The sequence below is a fragment of the Genypterus blacodes genome, unplaced genomic scaffold (genome assembly GCF_046128005.1).
Source record: "Genypterus blacodes isolate CSIRO-AG114 ecotype Tasmania unplaced genomic scaffold, CSIRO-AGI_Gbla_v1 ptg000195l_1, whole genome shotgun sequence".
Taxonomy (NCBI): Eukaryota; Metazoa; Chordata; class Actinopteri; order Ophidiiformes; family Ophidiidae; genus Genypterus; species Genypterus blacodes.
In genome coordinates, this window is record NW_027466995.1 from 650097 (window position 1) to 673716 (window position 23620).

A 23620-nucleotide genomic window follows, 5' to 3' on the forward strand; every position below is an offset into this window, starting at 1 on the left:
GCCTGTTGTAAATGAGCTGTGTTCACTGAGATGGACACTTTAATCAATAGCCTGAACTATTCTTAAGCAATCCAGGCAGGCAATTGTTCAATTGGTCAATATTGGGTAATCTCCGCTTTCTTTCTATAAATGTCATCATCGTGCAGCTTTGCTAAATGGGGCTCAACATACACACCAAACAGGAAATGAATGCAAGTAAGACCCGGACAGCAAAGCATCACAGCAGATATTTGAATGCCAAGATGCTGCCGTAAGTCAAGAGGAAGACACAAACAAAAACATTTATTATGGCTCAACATAAATGAGCCACAATGTGATTCGTCCACTCTGCCTGCATGGAAAGAAAGTTTTGTGCGATTACTTTCAAAGCAGAACTATTCAGAAGATCATTTGAGGTTTCAAGGATACGTTTCTCCTGCCACTCCATTCTTTGGAGCAGATCCGTCCTCATATCGAAATTGATAGGGGCTGCTTCTTTCAGCTATAGTGAATTCATGGCTCCGGAGTGGAATTATGTTCTATTTTCAAATCAATTGCTCGCTGTGATTCATTTAAAAAAAGCTGCCATTGATCCGGGTTCTTTGTTCTGTAACAGGGGCCAGAGCTTAAGAGTGTTACATTCGGGTCCTTTTTTGGCTATTTTCTTTTCACTCTGTCACTGCTGGAACCAATTGATGCAGGGAAGTGTTACAGTTTGAGACTGTATTGATTTACTGACACGGCCCCATGAATGCTCCCCATCCTGCCCATCCAATTCACTGATCCCACAGGCTTGCATCACACTCTGCGGGGTGTTTGCTTGACATGATAGAACTGCTCTCATCTCATCCAAATATCTCGCAGCATTCTGCAGGCTAAGTGAGACAATCTGGGGGGAAAAAAGACAAGACACAGAGCGCGTAACCCCAGTTTAATTTTCTCTTTCCAGATGGACTGGCTCACACCTGAGATGTGAAGTGTGTTATGTGAGGCAAGGTGTTTCCCACCTCGCTGGTGGAGGGGAGAGATACTACACTGCGTTGCCATGACAGCGCAAGTTCTCTTTGTTCTTGGCTTCCTGATGAGTGGTGCTCAGTGTAATCCTATAGCGAACTTACCGGCGAGCAGAGGCCGTCTGGAGAGGGTGTTGACCCAGTCCAGGGAGGACAAACATCAGGACAAACAAGTCCCCAAAGACCTGCTCGGTTATGGCGGCGGTGAACTGAACGCCCTGATTATGCCGGGCCCTAACAGAACTGCCACAAACCGGGCTCGACCGAACCTCGGCTCTCAGATAGGAGGATCTAATGGCGGTATCTCCCAGGAGCTGTTGAATGAACAAGACACCCTCAAACAAATCGACGAGGGTCCCACCACTGACGTCACCCTCTCCCTGGAGGCCATCGACGAGTACGCCTACCCTGATTACAGGGGCAAAGGTTGCATGGATGAGAGCGGCTTTGTTTTTGCCATCGGCGAACAGTTCACCCCTGGACCGTCCACGTGCCCTTGCCTCTGCACGGATGAAGGTCCCCTCTGCACCAAGCCAGAGTGTCCCAGGGTCCATCCTCGCTGCATTAAGGTGGACACTAGCCAATGCTGCCCGCAGTGCAAGGAGAAAAAGAACTACTGCGAGTTTCGAGACAAGATCTACTCCTCGTTAGAAGAGTTTAAGGTAAGCCAATTAAGTGCATTCACTCATCTCTGACACGCTCACACCTGAAAGGGCTGCTGATGGAACAGCCCTCACCCCTGAATGGAATTCATCAGAGGCTCTGCACAGAAAGTAGTTACCTTCCTCACAGCAAGCTAGCAGGCAGATTTATAAAGACAAAGGTCAGCACTTGACTTTTCCCACACAACACTTGAATATTACCACAGGCTGTTTTATTTTTGCAACACAGCTGCAGCTGCAGTGTTTCAAAATTCATTGTGTTGGTATTTAATTTGGTAGAGTAAGTGGCAAAAGAATCTTACAGCTCTATAGTGCATCGAGTGTGTGTTTGTGAGGAGTCAGACAGAGAGACGGACAGACAGAGAGAGAGAGAGAGAGAGAGAGAGAGAAACAGACAGACAGACATGCAGAGAGGGGGAGTTTCTTTTATCTTCTGACAGTTCTTTGAAAGGATCAGCTACAGATTGCAACACTGTCTTGATGTTAACATCTTTTTTTTGGTGGCATTACTTTTATCGGAGCCTAATGCTTCTCTTTCTGTCTTTGAGTCTCACAGCAGGGGGTCACAGCTAATATAGGATCTAGTGCTTCCAAGTCTCAGTGTTGCCGGCAGCTCTTTGTCAGGTTTCTGAAATTCCTGAGGGAAATCTACAAAAAGCCTCGCTTTTACATGCGGAAATGGACGTCATCCTTTGTGCCGTGTGGTGGTGGGGCTTTCAAACCAACCAATAGGCAGGTTTTTTTGCTTGATTGCTAAGTTCTGGGACATTATAGTAAGTGCTGCCTCACTCCATTTTTCACAGCAGAGTGCCACACCGAGTCACAAGTTCCTGCAATCTGCAGCAGTGCAGTTAGAATCAACCTTCCTGCCATTTTGCCAAGACTGAAGGTGCACTGCTTTACACAAGCAGCTTCTAAATGAGCCATTTACTGCAAAGGTAGTTAGGATGTTATTCAGAGCGTCAAGCTTTTGTTCCACATTTGCTCTACTCAGACATAATTTGATATATGAGCCATTTCACAGGCCGTTCATCCAGCAGGAAAATTGGAAGCAACTTACTTTTGTACCATTTTTATTGATCCTTTCATATCCCCTGATTGTTTTGATGAAATTCAATTCTTGTCTCAGCTTCCCTTAAATGAAACAACCATTGCCAATAAAGTTTAAAAAGATAAGACTTCCCGAGAGTGTCGTTCTCATATTGCATATGTCTTAAACTGGCCATGCAGACAGTGACTTTTGTGGGCGCATAAGCTTGAGTGTGTGGCTGTGTGAGTGTGTGTGACACAAGCAACGATAGCCAGAGATTTAGAGAAACAAAGAACCTGAGACAAAGATAGGGAGAAGTTCATTAAGAGGATAAGAAAGCTTGGTTGCGCTAATTAAAATTTCTTCCCCGCCCTCCAGGTGTCTCCGTGTGAGAAATGCCGATGTGAGCCAAGTGGGGAGGTTTTGTGCTCGGTGGCAGCCTGCCCACAGACGGAGTGTGTGGACCCCGAGTACGAGCCTGACCAGTGCTGTCCCATCTGCAAGAGCGGTGAGTGGCGACAACTTCTTCCAACTTTTTTGCTATTAAAGTTTAAAGACAGCCGCAGTTCTTTCGGGGTAGCATTCTGTTTCATACACACACACATCGTATAAACATTCACACAGAGAATAGTCGCTGGTGAGAAGCTCAACCGGGCTGCAGTACTGTGAAATGTTTGGCTCAAGGGTACTTCAATTGGACTTGTGGAGTTGTCAATTGCAGTGTAGTGCATCACTCAGCGCACTGACAGGATCCTGCACTGCCGCTTGCCCAACATGTAGTGATTCCGCTCAGAGTTTGTGGGAAAATGTTTGAGTGATTTTATCATCACATTACTCTGCCCATCTGATGGCGTCTGCTGCAGAAGTTCCAAATCTGTCACTGCTGTCTGCCATGCTGCCATGTTTGTATCTAATCGCGCATTATGTGCTTTTAGGGGTTCTGTTCAAAATCCAATTGGTTTGAGAATATTGCCCAATCTGAGAAGCAATTCTGTGGGTCACAGTCGATTATCTGGAGTTGTTTCCAATGATATCAGACAGCATGTCCTAGATTATGTCCCCTTGTTTTCTCTGTGTGACTCTAATGCAGCACGGCAACGTCAGCAACATTGCTTCCTTCAGCAAAAAGAATGATGACTTGCGATATATATCTGAGTGGGAATCTTAAAGTGGTGCAGGCTGTCTGCTATAAGCAAGAGAAATGCCTCCGACATAGACAAGATATACTCTCCACATAAAAACGCAATGTCTATATAAGCCAATTCAACTGAGTCAGTGTATTATTTTATAGCAAACATTCAAGCGGGTTGCTGCAAGCTGCTTGTTGACAGTGAAGCTGTAGAATTTATTTATCTACACCAGAAAATTTGAGATATGCAGCTGAAATGACATCAACTCCCAGATTTAATCTAAGAAAAATCATGCAAACAAGAAATAGAGGATAAACAAAAAGGAGGAGGCAAACCAACAAACAAATACTCAACAAGTAGCTGCAACACATGCAGTGCACGACTTCCATATCCCTAACGTCACTCACAGTGACTTATGCTGTAATCCTGAGATCACATGGCCATGCAACGATATTCATATAATGTAATTGGGGGAATGTTTTAGAAGGCCTCAAACACATGTAGATACTGTGTAAGCATGGGCATCTAATGAATGATTCCAACTAGCAATCAATCCAAGGTATCCCACAGAGACTGAAAGCCTCTTTGACAACCTGTGTACTGATAATTAGTCCAAAACATTAGTAGTCATTAGGTGTTGCCCACTCTATTAATATTTGCTTGCTGTCTTCTTGGGAGACACATGCAGTTCTTTGTTCCCATTTTTGCTGTTCACCCACATTTTATTATGCACATATTGATCACGCCCAGAGTGCTTTGTGCAGGCTTTGGGCACGGCTCCATTATTTCCCCCCTCGCAAAAATGCCCAGTGGATTTCCGCGTTGCATTCACAGGCATATCAATCTGCGAGACAGATGCAGATAGAGCATGTGTAGACGTGGCTGTGCACAAGCAGAGATGGTGTCAGACGGAGACGGGGCTGAGCCTGTGCATTCAGAAATTTGCAACAAATCCATGTGCTTGTTGGGGCGGTAAGGATTTGTGGTTTTAAGATGGCATCAGCCTTGATTACCATAAGATTACCACACATTACTATACACTTGTACTATAAATAGCGCAGACTGTGTGCAAGATACTGTGTTACCTGGTCAGACATGGGTTAATTGAGACCACTGGATGCTTGTGGTTAACCTGGTTTTGTTGTTACCCTTTACTCATACCACATGGACTTTGCTCAAATTTAATTGGCTCCACCTACAGCGAACAACTACCGTCATGTCAGTTTGCATCCATATTCAGGCTTTTATCTCATTTTCAGTCATCTACAGGTGCACACCGGTACTTAGAAAGGTGCTGAAATAGCCTTCGGCAACATTTATGCCTCATTTGTGTTGTATTCAGGCTACAGTGCTTTTAAAGCCGCACTGGGTGATACTTTTATGCAAAATACTGTATATATATTTTAAACCTACAGTGATCAATATTTGTTTTATCAGCATTTAATCAAGGGGCCGTGTAATGCGAAAAGGTGGCTTGTACTGATTAATCCACGCAGCACCAACGTTAGATTTAGATTTAAAAGTGTTTCCGATCGATAGGGAAGTGGCTTGCTTTAATTTCCCACTGAAACCACAGTGGTGCAGTGGCACAGTGTTGAAATGCCAGTAGTTTGAGGTATTTCTAACAATCATTTAATGTAACTTTAAATGAAATAGATTTAGATTTAGGGATGTGTCAATCATTTAGGCCTCACATATTTGTTTCTGTGCTCCTCGTCTACATCTGCTGTGTTGCTCAAATACTCACTTGTATACCTTCAAGCAGATACGATATCCTACAGAGGACAACATGAGGGTTTTAAAATAAGAATCCAACTACAATTAGCCAAATTTAGATGCAATTAGATTTATAATTTGTATTGTACTTGTTCTTTGACCTTTATTTTGACATTTCGTGTGTGGATAAACAGCAGCAATTACTCACAGTGTGCAGTCTGTTTATTGTTGAAACATTTTACATTATCCCACATGTTCTATTGTCTATAGGCATATTATTCTCCTTTTCCTTCCTAATAAGTAACTTTACTGCAAGACATTTCTAAAGTAACCCTGCCCTAACCTGATGCTCCACCTGATGACACTTGACAGAAGTTGACATTACTGCCCTTATGGTTATTTTAAGCATTGTGCATATCCCACGCAGAATATTATTCAGTCCTGCGTCCATGCAAACGTACGTGCAAGTTTTATCTGTGCACTTCTGTAACAGCTGCATGTCTCCATCGGGGATGAATGAAATGCACATCGCAATATGGACGGCGGAGATTAATGTCTTATTAAATGATTAGAGGAAACATTAAGCACAAGTAATCACCAATAAAAGGGCCATTCCCTGCAATTGGCGTAACGGATCGTCCTTCCGGGTTTATCAATATCAAAAAATTAAACAGAAGTACACATTGGATTTCACTTTGTCTGTTATTCATGATGCCCCTCTGCCAACGAGTGAAGAGGCTGCAATTTAAATGATAAGGATCAGTGATTGTCAAATCCCATCACACCGCTGTTGATCACACAGTGCTCTGTATTACACTGTGCAGCAGCTCGAGCTCCATGATGAAATACTGATGATTGAAAATAAAGTTGGAGGTCGTCACTGAGTTCCTACAGGGGAGTTGTGCTTTTTCCTTTTTTTTTCGGGTCTACAGATGCTGCTTGAAGCGTAAACAGATGTTGAGATCTCATAGGAAGTGTGATACACCTGAGGTGTCACATCAAAGACCAGCCTCTCCTCTCATTAATGGGGAAAGACTCAATAGTCATCCAGATGTGTAACACTGTATTTATTTTTAATATTCAGACTTTCTATACTGTACAATCTTAACCTGCAAATATGTTGCACATCACAGATATGTCTATCCGTTTGTCTATCTTGTATTTATCCACAATAACGATATGGACTCTATTGTATCTACCTAAGTATCATTTCAAACTTGGTATCAATTGGTAACCAGCAACCAGGATGGCCGAGTGGTTAAGGCGTTGGACTTAAGTTCCAATGGACAGATGTCCACGTGGGTTCGAACCCCACTCCTGGTATATCTTGCTGATCAACTATTTAATAGTGGACATTTTATGTGGCTCTGTAAGGTAGACCGGCCGTCGAGGGATCGGTACGTTGCTCGTTTGATGCTGTGCTCCTCCTAAGGAGCCTCTCAAAGTGTTGTTGAGCAAGACACTGAACTCTGCAAACTGCAGCTTGGTGTCTCCCATCAGTACATGAATGGGTGAATGCGAGCTACATGTTTTGCTATATAAGTATCGTCCATTTACTTATGACAAATAAGCTGGAGAAAATGGGGGACTCTTGATAACCCTAAAGTGCAGACCTTCTGGTTCAAGTATCTGCTTGCACAATGGATTATAACATCTCTTCCAGTGTTTATTGAACCAATGAAATTATCTTATAATTATGCTCATGTTGTCCTGTTTAGCCTCGTAAATTATAAGAGCAAGAGAAAGGGAGAGAGAGCTTAGAAGGGAGAGAAAGCTCACCTGCTCTTTGGGTCCGACTCAAGAGCTCATCAATGTTGTATTCATTGTTCTCCTTTGCTAAACAGCAAGGGAAGTATCGCCTCAACCGCTGCATCCAGGTCTGAGTCGTCCCCACTTCAGTGCCGGCGACATGCTTCCTTCAGTCTGCAGAGAGAAGGAGAAGTGTGTGTTGAAGTTTGGTAAACGAGTGATGCATAGCAGCAAACTGACGAATTTTCATTTGTTAAAAATAATCAACTCATCAGTGGTACCGTTCTAGAATAGGGACTAAATGGACACACAGGTTAGATCTAAGTCAGGTTATTAGTTTTCTCAGCCTGTATATGAAACATTTGAATGTTTGATAAGTTCCTCAATTATACCCCGACATTATCTTGGCCTTTTCAGACATGCAAAATCAATGCTCATGGCAGTGCGCCCCGTGTCAGATGTATTATTCGGTCTGTATGTGAGGAGACACTTGGGGAAGAGCCAGGGGAGAAAGATGAAAGTGAGAGGTATCGCTAACATCCACCCCAGACAGTTGGTCATGAATATCAAAGACCAGCTGTGAAAGGAGGCAGGTTTCTCATCATTTTTTACTCATTATCTTAAAGCACTAGAACACATTGCAATTAAATGGTTTCTTACCCTCTAAAGTTTGTTACTGCTGTTGGCTCCCCGCTATAAAGTTTAATTAAACAATATTGATTCATGCAAAGAAAGCCCAGTCAATACAAGTCAGACAAGAAAAACACGTTTTCTATACTTGATTGTGCTCTCAGTGCTGTCAGCATTCTGACATGTTATTTTTGTCTCTTTGAGAAAGCATCCAGTTTAATAATATTGATGTCAAAATATGGAAGCCTATATTTTAGATAACTATAAGTTCTCTCTGTCAGCGCTGGCGTGCGAGAATGCTTGGAGAGAAAAAAGATCGATGCAGGAGAAGCCTCTCTTCTCAGCACCTCGGCAGTGACCCCCTCCCTCTTGTCCTTTGCTCTTGCAGGGTATTGCCTTGGCAACGCATGAGGAAACAAGTGGTGCTCTTCAAGACTCAGACATTAGGGTCAACACTAATCTGGGCTGGATGTGATAAACAGTCTGAATGGGAGCCAAACTGACTTCAAATAGAGCAACACAAGACATGGAAGCCCGGTTGCCTAGAGGAATAGGATGCATTTAAATTAAAAAGAGGTGTGATAGAGACCACATTAAAGGATGTTTTATTATAAAATACTTCAAAAAGAAAAAAAATTGGAAATTGAGTCATTTGTCCTTTAGAAGCAGCTTTCATCTCATCCTGATAAGATGCAACATTCAACGTTTTCCTTCCCTGACAGACCCTCTATTTGAAAATGAAACAAAAAGTAATGACAAATTCTAGATTAAGAAAAAGAAGGAAAATAAGACATTTGACTGAATCATGTGTGATAGTAAATGGTTAGCATGATGCTTTGTACATTTACTCCAATGGGTTTCATCACAGCTCTATAATTATCCTCAGGCCATTTTCCATTGCTGGACCTTCAGAGCTCACAATTATGAAAGCTAATGGTTAGTCTCAATCATTAGGGGGGGCACAGTGAAGATGAGCCTTTTGTAGCTCTCGCTCTGTTATCGCTTATTTTCTTTCCCTTATTTTTTACAATTTAAAATATAATTTAATTGGACTTCCCAATAATGAAACACCGATTAGAAAATGACACCAAAGCACTGCGCAGTGACGTGTCACCTGGGCTGTGCTGTGTTGTGCTGACGGTTCTGCAGCTCTGTCCCCCATGAAGGACATTGGTTATGACAGTGCAGCCAGGCTGTTTGGCCAAATGATTAGCAGTGGCTGCACAGCGGCTGGATGCAACGTATGTAAACAAATACCCACATGTGGCGGCACCTCCCTAAATACCCTCTCTCTTCAGCTTTAATGCGAATCACATCATATTTAAAAGTCTAAACTTGTTTCATGCAATATGACAAAGAAATTATTCATATGGTTGGAAAATCATCGCACCACTATTCACCCCTCCCCCCCAAAAAGTCCTCCCACCTCCTATCTTCACAAAGCAAGGTCATTTTTTCGGCATTTATAATGCAAATGTACTAAAGAAGTGCATTAAGATGAGTGATTTCTGCTATTCTTCTGTTTCCATTAACTTATAATGGAGCTCTCTGGGTTTCGAACATTTCCAAATTAGGGAGTGCAATAATCAGGATATGTCCTCGTTTCCCTGTCCATTATCTGGTGCTGCTACTGAGCCAAAAGCCACAGGTGCTAATGGCTATCTTTTTCACACACTGCCCATGCCAAGTTCTTATACACTCGAGAGACAGTTTGGGTCCAACTGTTCATGCACATGCACAGCCCATTTGTCTCTGCCTCTCAGGGTTTTGGTGAAAAGCTCTTGTAGAGCCGGATGTGCCTATAAAAAGAGGGAGAGCGGGAGGGAGAGATAATGAAGGAGAGGGAGAGAGGAGCAGAGAATGATGGAGAGGCGAGGATATGTTGTATTAATGAAGCAGCGACAAAAAGGTGGGTGTGATATGAACTGCAGAATAATAGAGTGACAGTCATAAGTAAGCACTGTGGTGCTGCATTCATGCATTAATTAACAGAGATAAGTGTGATGCAGCTGTGAATGACAGGCTTTGGTGTAATCCCAGCTCCAGGAGGAAGCTGTCTGATTTATTTTGCAAAGTGCATGATTATTTACACATTTTGCTCTCATAGCATATCCTCAACATATGGGTCTTTTTATTGCAGAATGTGTGTTCTAAATGCTGCTAATGATGATGAATCAGTAGCGACAGCAGCCTGGGCCACAGGATGAGTTGTTATTCAGATAGGGTGTGTGCGTGTTCATCTGAAGACTTATAAATGTGTTGGAGCTGACATTTTGACAGGCCTAGGCAAACTGTTCACATTGATTGATGTGCCAGTGTGCTCCTTCTGGGTTCTGCCGTTCAATGAAATGTTGAGGCAGCAGGCGAAGAACTCCCCATTTATCAGTATCTTAATTATACAACAGTGGCTCAAGACCTTGTTAGTCTAAGGGAAACGGCCATTGTTATGCTACACCTGATGGTGGAAGCAATTCCTGCAGTGTTTATATTTTGCCATGTAGCTGGAGAGATAATGGATGATTTATGAGGAGTTTTTCCTCCTGCCGTTTGTTGAGGACAGAGACACTTTCCACAAAACAAAAGCCTTCTCATCACACTTAGAGGCACCGAGTGGAATTTGTGTGCAATACAATGAGGGCATTTATGTTCTGTATTATGGATTTGGCAAGTAGATTTCTGTTTACGCAATTTAGAATGAAAGCAGCACCATCAGAAGCCGTTGATGTTGCTGGTTAGAGTCGCTCATTTTCTTGGATGTCTCTGGGCCACTTTCATGGGCTCAGTTCTTAATCCATTAGTGAGATCCTATTTCCTCCCAGAAAAATACGAACACCCTCAGTCCCGTGGGGCGCACTTCAAAACTTTTCATTTCAAAACTATTAAAGCACTGTATAACGCTGCTTAATTTGTTTTGTGTTTTTTTTACCCCCACAATTCCCACTGCCACTGCTGCGTTCCAACCTTGAAGCCACTGTATGTATGGAGCTGTGGAGCTGTGGAGATGTGTGCTTGATGTGAATCCAGACTGATCGGCATCACATAAAATGTTGATGAATAAAGGCGGAATTCTCAATGTCATCTCTCATTCCCATGTCAATCGGGTCCTTAACTGTTCTGTGTAATCACGCCTGTCCCATGATGATAGGAGCGCTGTCCGACCATCTTCTGCAAGTGGTTCTCTCTATAAACGATGAGTGGTCAGTCAGTGGGCTGAAGAGCATGGTAATGACAGCCTGCGGAAAATCCATTTTGATTAGCATATGCACTACTATAGGTGATTCAGGAAAATGTTTGAAGCCACATTATCCACCTACACCATGCAGATGTACAGACTGATCATTAGGGTTGAAATTATTCATCATTGGTCTCATCATGTAGAAAGTGACTGAATCACTTGACCACGCCACATCCTCACTCTACATCCTCATGATTGGTTATTCATTATATCTTCTGTGCCTCGTACAGGCCCCTCACCAGAACACTATTTTGGGAAACAATCAATGAAAACCTAGAAGTGAGAGCCTATTTTCCACAGAGAGAAACGAAGGGCAGTGCATTTGATCCCGTGTGTTCATTCTCGTCTTAGACTGACTCAGGTTCAATGGGAGGTCATGAAACTATCATACACGAGCAAAATAAGATGGAATGTTACTGATGTCATGTGGAAGTTTGGGCAAAAGCAGGAAGCTACAATATAAAACTATAATATCAAACACATCCACAATAACTGTATATGATATGATATGATACTATATATTAGTTAGATGTCAAATTAAAAACAAGGACATGATTATTTACATGCAATTATTTCCCTTGTTTTCTTTTATAGTAAATTATCTCATAGGGAATATGGGTTTATTTCATATCAATAGAAATCTGCCTTCACTGCCATGTATGAGTATTTTACTTCCACCACATGTTGACATCAACATGTAATTGGTTTGACACGCCCATGAAGTTCAATGATAGTGAATAGGAGTCCGATTCAGAGTTGGTGACATCAGTTGGACTGCTGAAGTAAAAAATGATTAGCACTTATCTCCATTTCTGGGCGTCACATCCAGATTATTCAAATCAGCTGTGTCCTGGCCACGCATCTGAGGGTGCCAGGATCTCCAGCTGTTCAGCTCTCTAGGATTGAGACTTTTCTCCTGTCCCTCCCTTTAAAACAAGCACCTGCCTCTAATCTTGCCCAGACCTGCATGATGGGAAAAGCTCATTGATCTAACAATCTGCAATCTTCAATATGTGCTATTTTATCTTTGTCATTTATAGGAAGGATGATGTGATAAACATTAAAAACCCCACAACAAATACCACAGTGTGATTTTGAATATTGAGAATGCAAAGTAATGAGTAAACACTGCAATATACAGTATATTCTATGTTTTACCCTACCTGGGATTAACACAGAGTAACATTTTCAGTGTGTGCTGATGGTCTCATGTGTGCAAAGGCACCGATCACATTCACATGGGATCACATGGGAAACCAGCAATACCAAAATAACAACCCACTTTTTATGCACCACGTCTTCTTTTTTGCTTTGTGCCTTATAAAGTCGCTGAAGGCCCGGGACACTGACGCCTATGACAGGCCAGAGAGCTCACAGGTGATGGAGAACAGAGAGGGAATAGGGATTTTTTTGCTAAATTTGCCAGATAACATTTCTCATAATATATTTGTCTTTAATAACTATTACATTAACTGAAGCTGTGTGTTAACTTTTCAGTCCGCTGTTCAGAATACTGTCCTTAGAATTTCCCTGTTGTCTCTGTGCATGAGTTGTCATATGAACGTGGCTTTCAGGCAAAGTGTTTCCCAGACAGACAGTTTCACAGGACTACAGCCCCGTCTGGAGAGGACCAGGCGCGATGAAAAACAACTTAAGTCCCCTGTCTGATCCCCTGCAGACGCTCCTCTGTTAGGGGAAACTCTGCCCTTTCGTGTAATTCACCTGAGGGGTGCTTAAGTGAATCCAATGTGGAAAAGCGGAAATTTGGGTATTGAATCCCACTTGTGCAACGGGTATCTGATCTCTGAATTGGGCCCTTAGTGTTTCGGCTGGCACTTGTATTTTGCGGTGGTGCCAGCTCAGGCGTGGTGCAGCTGGCCAATCTGGACAGCACAAGATTTTTGGAAAAGGGCTTCAGAGATACAACACCCACTGTAAAATGACATGTTTTCATGCAGTGTGCACGGTTGTGTGGCAGCAAGTGAGATTAGAAACAGATTGGTGTGTTTTTACACAATAAAGCATTGCAAATGTTTCAGAACAGATGATATGGAAATTGGATGAACATGAACCTTCAGTAACGTATTATCAGTGTGCTGCACAACTGCTGGTTATGTGATGTGATGCACTTAAAGGAAAAGCAGGAATATTCTTAACGATCCATTTAAAGGTTTGTGTGTCAAGGACAGTGTGTTGATTCCTATTGTGCAGCTTCAAAAACTACAAGTGTTTGTCTCTTAAATTTCAAATTGATGTTGAACCTTGGAGCAGCACAGAGCTGCACAGAGCAGAGTCTGACTTGAATACACTGCACGTTCAGCCCTTGAACACTTTTCACAATATACATTTTACACATTGCACCGTGACATTGGAGGGTCAGATAGCAGAGAAATAACTTAATAACACAGATCATTTCACCTTAACAAAGATTATATCTCTAGTCTGTGGTGACATGCAGCTTTAATTTGGAACAATGAAACACCGCCTGACCTGTCGCTGACTCAATGATATGGTGTGACGATGACAAAGTGCAAATGAATTTTATTACAGAATTGTGGTCAGCATTGATCTGATTTGATTTTCTCACATCTCCTCTAACTCTACTCCTTTTTCTCACTTCCCATAGGGCCAAATTGCTACGCTGACACGTCTGTGATTCCCGCTGGGCGAGAGGTGAAGATTGATGAGTGTACAATCTGTTACTGCACATACGAGGAAGGCACATGGCAGATTGAGCGTCAGGCCACCTGCAGTAAGAACGAGTGCCAGCGAAGTTAGAGACTGGCTTTGATACGTAACGCCAGTGCCAGTCCGCATGTAAACCCTCGGCCTTTCACCAAGTTACCGGACATCAGGGTCAGACGGCAGCGCTCAACCATTTCAGAATTTATAATCACTCCTGTGTTACTGGAAAAAAAAGCTTTTATGAAGATTTATAATCCACAGACAGAATATCTATTTATCTATGTATTAAGTTATTTATGAATATACACAAATCTAGGAGTTATTAATACTGAATTAGTGACAAATATTTTTTATAGACTGTATTTTAATAAGTAATGTACTGGACCATAACAGAATGTATAGAGCACCCGCAGCTGTCTTTGGAGATGCAAACCTCCATGTTTTGACATGTGACTCTGGTCCTTCTACCACCAAAGTGCAGACTAGATGTGCTGTTTGGGTACACATTTACTGTGTAGGATGATTGAGTGAAGAATCAACAATAAAAATTACAACAAGACTGAAGAAAACTCAAGAGGACTTGACTGTTTCCCCATTTCTTTTTCGATGTTCAAATGTGCTTTGATTTCATAGTGCTTTTTGTATTGCAATTTCCTTTGTACTCTGTGTTTGTGTTTGAAATAAATGGCAATCCGTGCTCTGTAAATGCACAAATGGTACTTTCAGCTGTACATTTCATGTTTAAGATTTACCGAAACAGCACTTGATGTTGTCTTTATAATGGTGCTTTCAATTGATTGACTTCAAAGCTAATAAAATGTTCACAGTTTCACTTGAATCAGAATGCTGGGATGAAATGATGAATGCTGGGATGAAATGATGAATTTGGCATAATGTGTATTTTTTGTAATAACCGGGGAGTCTTACAATGCAACAAATGCTCCTTAGATGTGAGCATCATGCTGCCTGTGTTTGCAGTTATAGAACTGTTTCAGTAGCAGGGTGAGAGCAGTCTGCGTGGGTGCTACAGGTTAATATTTAATGGGTAGTCAAGTGCATAATAACTTACTTAGTAATGGAGCAATTTAATTTAAAATTGCTATAGGCATCAAAGTGGAGATGTGGGGAATACAGAATTCCCACTGCGATTTCCATATTTGCCTCCTACAACATTAATAAGGGCCAAAATGGACATGCCAGCTACACTGATCCCAATTCCCACTTCCGGGATTTGAAATCTGTGAAGGTTGTCTGAAATGAACATGATTATGTGGATTAATATGGGATTTCTAATCATCTTACTTTTGCTTCAGTCCGTCTTCCATCCATTTGAGGAGGAGGAGGCATGATAAATGCATGTCCTGGCAGAAGTACAGCCACAAGGTTTCTGTGCCAAGAGATCAGAATGATGATTAATAATTCAAGTCCATCTTATGAGCACTGACAGGGAGAAGCTAACAAAGAGATGTAGATCTTTCCTCTGTTATCTTTTGTATTAGTGGTGCGGCACTCTCTGTGTCCCCCTTTGCACAAAGTGCTGGGCACTCTGCAACAATCTTTGATCACAGGGGTTGCCAGACAACAATGTCACACCTCCAGCAGTGAGACGTGACTGTCAGCCAGCCGGCAGGATCGAGGTAAATAGGCCTAAATGCATGTACATGCGTGACAGGCTTCTCTGGCAGCAGCAGCAGGGGATCTGTGGCGCAGACCTATTAAGGGTGCTGGTCGGACTTAACTCCTCTCTTTCGATGACGGCGACGATCCTCTCAAACCACACTCGATTCATTCAGTAAAAAGGGAAATGTGCTGCAGCATACAAGAGGGAAATGAGAGCGGCATTTTCTCCTCTCCACCCCTCGCCTCACTTTTATGTATGGTCTTTTTCCCCCTCAGGCTTCTACTTACTGGAATTGCTGTCATGTTCTCATTGTGTTTTTTTTCCATTTGAAAAAGCTAATACTTCTTTACGTCTAATTTCCCGAGCTGTGCACCTGCTGTGTATGAGCCGGTAATGAGATATAAGTAATGAGTACGACCAGGGATGTTCTCTGTGACCCACAACGTTTCTATTCTAGGCCATTAACATTCACAATTGGCTTTGGATGATCACATATTTCCAGCAGTTGCATATTCAGAATCGGCTATTATTGGACAGGAGAAAGTGGGTTATAAAGCCCATCCAGTGGAAAAGAGTCAGTACTTTTACTTTGAAATGAAATTCCCTCAGTATTATGCTTCCTCTTTCACAGACGGGACATTAATTGGACACATCTGTTGGAGAAAACCCATAAGAGATTAGAGTGATCTCCCGAACGCCGTAACCACATAACGAGACATCTGACCCGTTCTGGACAATGTGGACTGCGGCGCTGAGATGAGACGTGTTCATATTACAGAAGGTGATGAAATTCATTACGGAGTTATGGCAATCAGCCTGCTCTGTCTTTTAAAATTAAAGTGTCCTAGGGTTTAACGACTCAGAGGAAGACACGAGCACATCGTCAGCGTAGACTATCACACACACACAAAGAGTTCTCCCAAAGTTTGAAATTCTCTTGTTTCAGATCCATGTTATGATGCAATTCCTGTCAGGGAGACTGTAGGATGCTAGATGATTCAAAATATTGTACCAATTTTGATGAGGCTCGGTTGTTGAATGGGACAGGAATTCATCCAGTGTAGTTTTGTCACAGTGACACCTGTCTGTGTTGTCTCTGGTAATCAGAATTCATCTACATAACTTGCCAGGTTCCTGTTTACTAATATCGCTGCCATTTCAGAGGCTGCCATCGTCCTCCTCCTCCTCCTCCCCCGCGCTGCCACAGCCTGTCACCTCATCCACACACACCTGAGCTTAATTTCCTCCTCAGCCTGTCCTGTGCAGTATGTATACCTGTCCGTTCCCTCTCAACTCGCTCAACAGCATTTCCCCACATTATCTCTGTCGCCTCGAACCAGTTGGTAATCAGAAGTTTAATATAGAACCAACGTCACGTGAACGGAGGCGGCGCCACGTTTGATTAAGACCCGTCCTGCACTTTTTGAAATCTTTAATGAGTTTCTCAAGCAATAATTAAAAAGCTTACAATTACCCGAGGTTACTCATTAAAGGGGGGATTTGATATGAATACTTCCAAGTTATCAAATTGCTGGTTGAAATGAATTAAGTCGCTAAAACCCCTGGGCCTGTTGGGCGGTATTGAAATGATAATGCACGCCCACTTATTGTTTTAGCTGGCATTCTGAAATAACAGAAAAACAAGCACAAGTGCCCCATGGTTTTATGATTCTAAAGAAGCTATTGTGAATTATTATTGCTGCTTGTTCCCTACAAGACCAGAATGAAAGACATTTGATGGAAGTTTTAGATCAAACTACTTTGCTGTTAATTCTAGTCAGAAGTTTGGAATTCACAGGTTTATTCTTTCTCATATTGGGGTATAAGCTGAAGAGATCTAGTCTATCTGTCTGCACTCTTGTGAAATGCATAAAAAGCTTTGTTAGACAATAATATGGCAGAGGTGAAATGCTCCCGGGGCTGAGACGGAAAAATAAGCAAAGGTTCACAATCCTGCATCACCCGTCTGAAATAATAAAGCCAGTGCGTATATTTCTGCTTTAACCATCTGACTGCATCCACGCCGAGGAAGTGTTAAGGCACTTTGCTAAATAATGTCTTAAGATAGCGTCTGAATATCACCTTACGCTAACATATCTAAGATTCAGCCGAGGCCCATTATGCTTCCGCTCTGTGATGATCTACATTTCTCACTCTTTTCTGTTAGAGGTGAATAAACGTGTGAGATTTTAGGGGGTTTTTTTTGCAGCACAAATTACATTTTGTGCAAAGAAAGAAAATAGCAGTTCAAGGCTCGGAAGCAGGGTTTATTTCAATTTGTGAGGGAGCGCTGAGCTGTCATAAGAACGAATTCATTTACGGGCTTGTTATCTGTAAGTGCATTTATGCTTTCTGCTGATTATGGGACTGCATGTACATTAGTGTTTTTCCAAATAGTTTTGACTAAAGAGGCAGTTTGCTGGATTCTGCAGTGAGAATACTGACTGGATTCTCATCTGCTCCTCTGATGGCAAACTCTTTCTCCCAAATTCTATTCTTCTGGACATGGATTTCACTGGACAGCGGTTAAATGTTGGTAAAATGCTTTGAGAATTCTTCTTGCACCTTCTGAAACGCATTAACTCCTGCTTTGAATCTCCTGACAGTTTTACGTGTCTTGCTCTGAGCCTCTTGTAACATTCCCACATGATTATAATGGTCCTTGATCAATATGAGTGAATCGCTTCATGATTGAGCTCTTTGGCTCTCCAGAGTCTGAGCCTGAAATTGTCCTTTATAGATTTGGTATTATATCTCCAGCTCTCCGCCTCAACCATTAGTGAGACATTCACATTTTCAATTTCACCTCTCTGACTTGTCTTGCCCTCAGACGCAGATGACGCTCGCCATTCAAGTTGTGACTTTTGCTTCCGTCCTTATCCGTACATCTGTAGATCTCACAGTGACGGATGTGCTTCAATTAAATTTGACTGAACAGGGACTCAGTATCAGCGGGGCGGCATCCGGGAATCAAACACCTATCTTGCCTCTGTGTTGGTGTTAAGAAGTCCAAAACAACAGATCTGAACCCGAGAGAAAACACATTCTCCATTTTGTCCAAATGACACGGCTCGGAGAGGCCACTGCAGGTTCAATCTGGCCCCATCCATCACAGGCTGTTATAGGCGAGGAAGGTGAGTAATAAAGCTCCGAGCATCTCGGACGACAGCATCTCAGCATTTCATCCACAACAGGCAACAGCAATGTGACCTGTTTGCTGAACAATTTTCAAGGGGGTTCAGTTCAGTCGAGCACTGCTGTGATACATACAACTGTATAAGTTACTGTCAGGCAGCCGAAGGGACAGTGGGTCGTCTTATCATACAGGAAGCAGCATTTGTCTGATCCCTGTTGAATACCAAGTGTTTTTGTGTGCAACACAACATTCATCTTGAGCTGTTTATTCCCTTTTTTTGTTTTTCTGTGGTCTTGTGTAGTAATTTATCATCTACTGTATGTCTTGATATATATTGGGAGAGTGTCCAGGGGCAGTCTCCCTCCATACTCACTGGCCAGTGAATGAATTACCAGTGGGGCTGTATAAACAGGGGCTCACACACTGCTATGGTTTCCGATGGGATTTCTTAATAAGAACATTATCAGTATCCCAGAACTCCAAACAAAGCTGTTTTCCATAAAACTGCAGTAGAAGATGATCAGAGACCTCTACAGCCTGCAGAGGTGGAGAGCAGCTAGATACCTGAGTGCTGGTTAGTCGAGTACTATACGTTACGTTGTGACATTATCCTAAAAATTATACAAAAGGGGACAGTGAATGCATCTATGTGTAGGGATCATGCAACTGATCTCAAAGCAGGAAAGTTGAAGAGATTTGGTCCAATTTTTTTATCTTCATAATTTCATTACAGAATTACCATTTTTTCACTCCAAACTCTCCTAGTTCCAATTTTAAGGATTTATTTTATCATGATAGATGTCTTAACAAAGTTGTTGTCTAACTTCAGTCCATGTACCACTTGTGGTACCCGAAGCACCTTCACCTTGAAGTGAACTTTAATGAAGTTTAATAATCCTTCTCCTTTGATTTAGAGCTGATTTCTTGTGTAAACTGGCTCCAGCTCACACTGTGTGCATACTAAGAGTCAATAGGAGATTCAGTAGCTTTTCTTCATTCTGTACAGCACACACACATATGAGATTTATATTATGTTGTGTTATTTTCATCAGTGAATGGCTTGTTGTTGAGATTGAACTTTTTGGTTTTGGTTGACAACAAAGCGCTTATTTTATATACTTGAGTACATTTAACTCCTACCACTTATTTACACTTGAGAGAATTTTGAAAGCAGACTTTTTGACCATTGTAGTATCTGTCGTCAAACTTGTGGAACATCTAGAGTGCTTCTTTCACCAGCAGACAGCAAACAGAGCATCAGACTGTAGCGACCGCTCCATAAGGTTGCGTGGCTCCTGTGAGTTTCTAAAGCAGGTAATTATACTTTGCTCTGACAGAATGGAAAAGGCCACAGTGGGCAATGTGGCGTGGGTTTAATAACAGAAACGAAGGTCTCAGAGGACAAGTCCATCTTTCTTATCAACAGACACAGTCCATTTCTTTTTTGCGTGTCTAAGCCTAACGCAACATCTTGTTCGAAATTGAAAATCAGAGGTGTATTCTTGTGCACGGAAAAAAGTAATAAAGTGGAGTTGTCTCCAATACGCCACACTAAGACGAGGCAAAGAAGCAAAGAAGAGAAAAAAAGGCACAATAGCATTTTATTTTATTATATTGGTGAAGTGCTTCCAGAAGACATTCCTTCACTTTGAATTGTTGCCAACACGCCAAAACCCTGCCTACATTATTTAGCTAATTAGTCTTTTGTTGATTGTCTGCTTTCTTCATATTCATGTATCTTTGAGTCATTGTGCCTCCCTTTCATAGCTAACAGTCTGCTATATTTGGGGGCTCGTGAGTGTATTTATGTGATAACTAATTAATTACTGTAATGATATCAAACCTGAGAAGGTGACTCAGTAGAGCACAACTTTCCCCACTGGTTATTTGTGTAAGCTGCACACTCGCCGTCTTCTTCGCAGAGCAGGACGTTAAGCGTTATCCAAACTTCCCCCATGATTTACAGCTGCTTGTATCCGCTGCAGCTGACGGATTCATCACCCAAAGTGACATAGCATTATGTGCACTGTCCCTTGGGGAATTTTAACATTAAACATCGCGCTCATGCCGCATCACGATTGCCTGCAGCCTTCTTTGAGGGGTCCAGTGTGTGTGTGTCTCTGTGTGTGTGTGAGAAAAGTTCCATATTAAAAGCATTTGAAAGAGCAGATTTTTTTTATTCCCTTCCCTCCACCTCCCTCATGAAAAATGTACAGCGGCATATTCATTACTTCACTGAGCTAACTGAGTGTGACAAGCGGAGGGGCTACAGACACCGAGCGCAGGGGGGCAGGACGACAATAAAGCCCCAGGCTGCTCTCTGAGGACATGGCTACCCCTGCTGCTCACCAAACACAGCACGAGACCGACTTCACTTCAACCAATCTGCCCTCTATACTAATGCATGGTCATCAGGCAACAATCAATTCATCGCCTTTACACTATGATGAATATGGACCTCAGGGCTCTGAGCTATAAATAAGGTTATGCATTTTCATCACTTTACAAGACATATGGACATAACCCAAGCAGCGGGTGCATTAAGGCATGAGGCATGGAAGTGGCTTTTGTGTGTGAATTGTATTGTATGTCATACAAAGATGATGGATTGGAAGGGAAAGATGGAGGTGTGACTTTCACGAGAGAACATCTACTCACCTTAATGTATTAAAGATTAATACAGGAATAACAATGAGTATGAGAAACAAAAATATTCATCAGTTTCTGGAAGCTCTGACATCTCCCCGACATCCTTATTTTTGGATGACCCTGCTCCATTTGCCTGCTGACGGTACCACCTCCTCGACTCTGCCTGTCTCATCCTGAGGTGCCATTCCGGGTCACCCTCACCCCAGCTGCATGATTAACAAAAATAATCCTCTGCCCACAGCAGCCTCAGCCCATATTGTCTGCAGCCACAGCAGTAAAATTGTGACTTTGCTTTGATGACCGTCCGCAATAACAACAGCAGCAGCAGCAGCAGCTGCCACAGCAACAGCAAGACCACCTTCACTCTGCAGGCTCAGGCATTCAACTGTGGCAGAATTGGGTTTGAATCTTATTGACTAAGATTCTTTTTATGAAAACTATCACGATCCGTACAAGATTATGGGAGTCTTTCCAATACAAATCAGCTTGTTCAGGGATTCAGATTTTCAGTGCCAGTCAGTGAAGTTGACCACATATCAGAGAAAAAAAAACAAGAAAATGATTAGATTCTTGATTGAAGATTCCACATCTGTAGAGTGGTTTGTGTTCTGTAATCCATTTCTGATTGAACCTTTCACACCGACATACAGGTTTTTCATTCCTGGCTTGGAAGAACATGGAAAATTTCCATTGTGTTGTTAAAATACATTTTTTCCTTGATACAGTAAAAATGGATGTATAATTTCCCATCCGTGACCTTTGCCAACAATGTGAAGCATCGATCTAGAACAGAAGCCTCTTTCAAATGAGTGCATGTTGCTCAAATTAGCAACGACTGCACTGCAGCTCTATGGCCGGATCCATGGGCAGATTTAAATAATTTCTGAAAAGAGTGGAGGAGTTTGGAGAATGGCAGACAAGCTGACTAATAACACAACTCTGTAACAAGGGGAGCTCATGGTAATGACTCCTCACTCCAGAAATATTGGATTTCTTGTGAAAAATATGGCCATGTTGAACAGTGGCCGGGATTTAATTTCCCACAGCTACAGGAGAAAAAACATTTTTTATCTCTAACATACAGGAATATGCTTTATGGAGCGGTTTCTAATATGGGCATAATTAATGCACCCAAATGCAATAACTCATGTGGGAACTCAGCACCTATGCAATCTTGTTCATTAGAAATGTATGACTATGAAGGCAGGAGAAGATGTGTGGTTCTTACAAGAAATTTGAATGATGCAACAAATGGTGCTGTGTGATCCATTGCTATAACCTTTTTTAGATTCAAATTCCACAAGAGCTCTCAACAGACCTCTCAAGCTCTTTTAGAGGAGGAAGAGCGTGTGGGAGTCAGGCATATTCACCACCAACTTATCAGAATTACTCTAATTAGGCTATTTTTAACACACTTTTCAAGAGCTCCTGGCTGTTTACAATCACCAATGACAGCCTGAGTAACAACCATACATCAGGAAGCATCACCATCAACCTCACCGACACTTTAACAGCAACTCCCCAACAAGGAAAAGGTCACCTAGAATCTTTAATTTTCCTATGTGCATAGAGCCAACTGCACGTCTATGTGTTTATGTGGCATATTTACATCTGGCAGTGTGAGATGAGCCAAGCGCAGTAATTAATAGGCACTGAGGCACGTAGCAATGGGTGTTTTCTTTTCTGCTCCACTGAACAACAAAAAATAACTCTTTGAGGCAGCACAGATCCCGGATTATGCCCTTTAGAAAAAAAGAAACGTTTTGCATTCATAAGATTTACATAATTTTCATTTACGAGTGGCAACCTGAAAAGCACAGGTTGCTTTTTGAAGTGGGCCATCCAATGAAAAAGCCTTATTCTTTATGGAACCATTCCTTGTTTAGTTTACGTCCCCAAAGGAATTTACACTCTGCTCATTAGGACAATGTTTTGTACTTTAACAATACTTTCTCAATGCATTACAGTAATATGCCAGTTGGGACATTTTTGCTGTGATACTGATGTGATTCATGATGGACGGGGGCTCCAGCTTGCAGGAAGGTCATTAAAGGCTCTTTCCCTCCATCTAGTGATCATTTACAGGTATAACAGAAAACCACTGTCTAGAGATGTAACAGAGGAGAAAATAACTTTATAAATAAAATAAAACGACTACTCAATCATCACAGTAAATATTATATTATTCAGGTTCAAGTCTGGGGCAATGGCAAATCTCATTGCTATTTGCTTGTTCAGGGTCATTTCCTGAGGACAACTGCTGCTCCTGATAACTTACAATCATTATTATTTTGTCAAGGTGATACATTTGTAGCTGCATGTAATCAAACAGGAAATCGTGCTCCCTGAATTATCTAAGAGCAGCATTTGGGCTTGAATGTAATT

At 42.0% G+C, this 23620-nt stretch overlaps 1 protein-coding gene and 1 non-coding gene across 2 annotated transcripts; both read left to right on the forward strand.

Annotated features, from left to right (window-relative positions):
* The first annotated feature begins 242 nt into the window (after nucleotides 1-242).
* vwc2 (von Willebrand factor C domain containing 2) lies at nucleotides 243-13922 on the forward strand. The gene is made up of 4 exons (XM_076169278.1): nucleotides 243-250; nucleotides 976-1654; nucleotides 3063-3192; nucleotides 13771-13922. The coding sequence occupies exons 1-4, from the start codon at nucleotides 243-245 to the stop codon at nucleotides 13920-13922; spliced, it is 969 nt and encodes a 322-aa protein (XP_076025393.1).
* Nucleotides 6771-6853, forward strand: trnal-uaa (transfer RNA leucine (anticodon UAA)). The gene has a single exon. It is a non-coding gene; the product is annotated as a tRNA-Leu (tRNA).
* Nucleotides 13923-23620: the final 9698 nt, after the last annotated feature.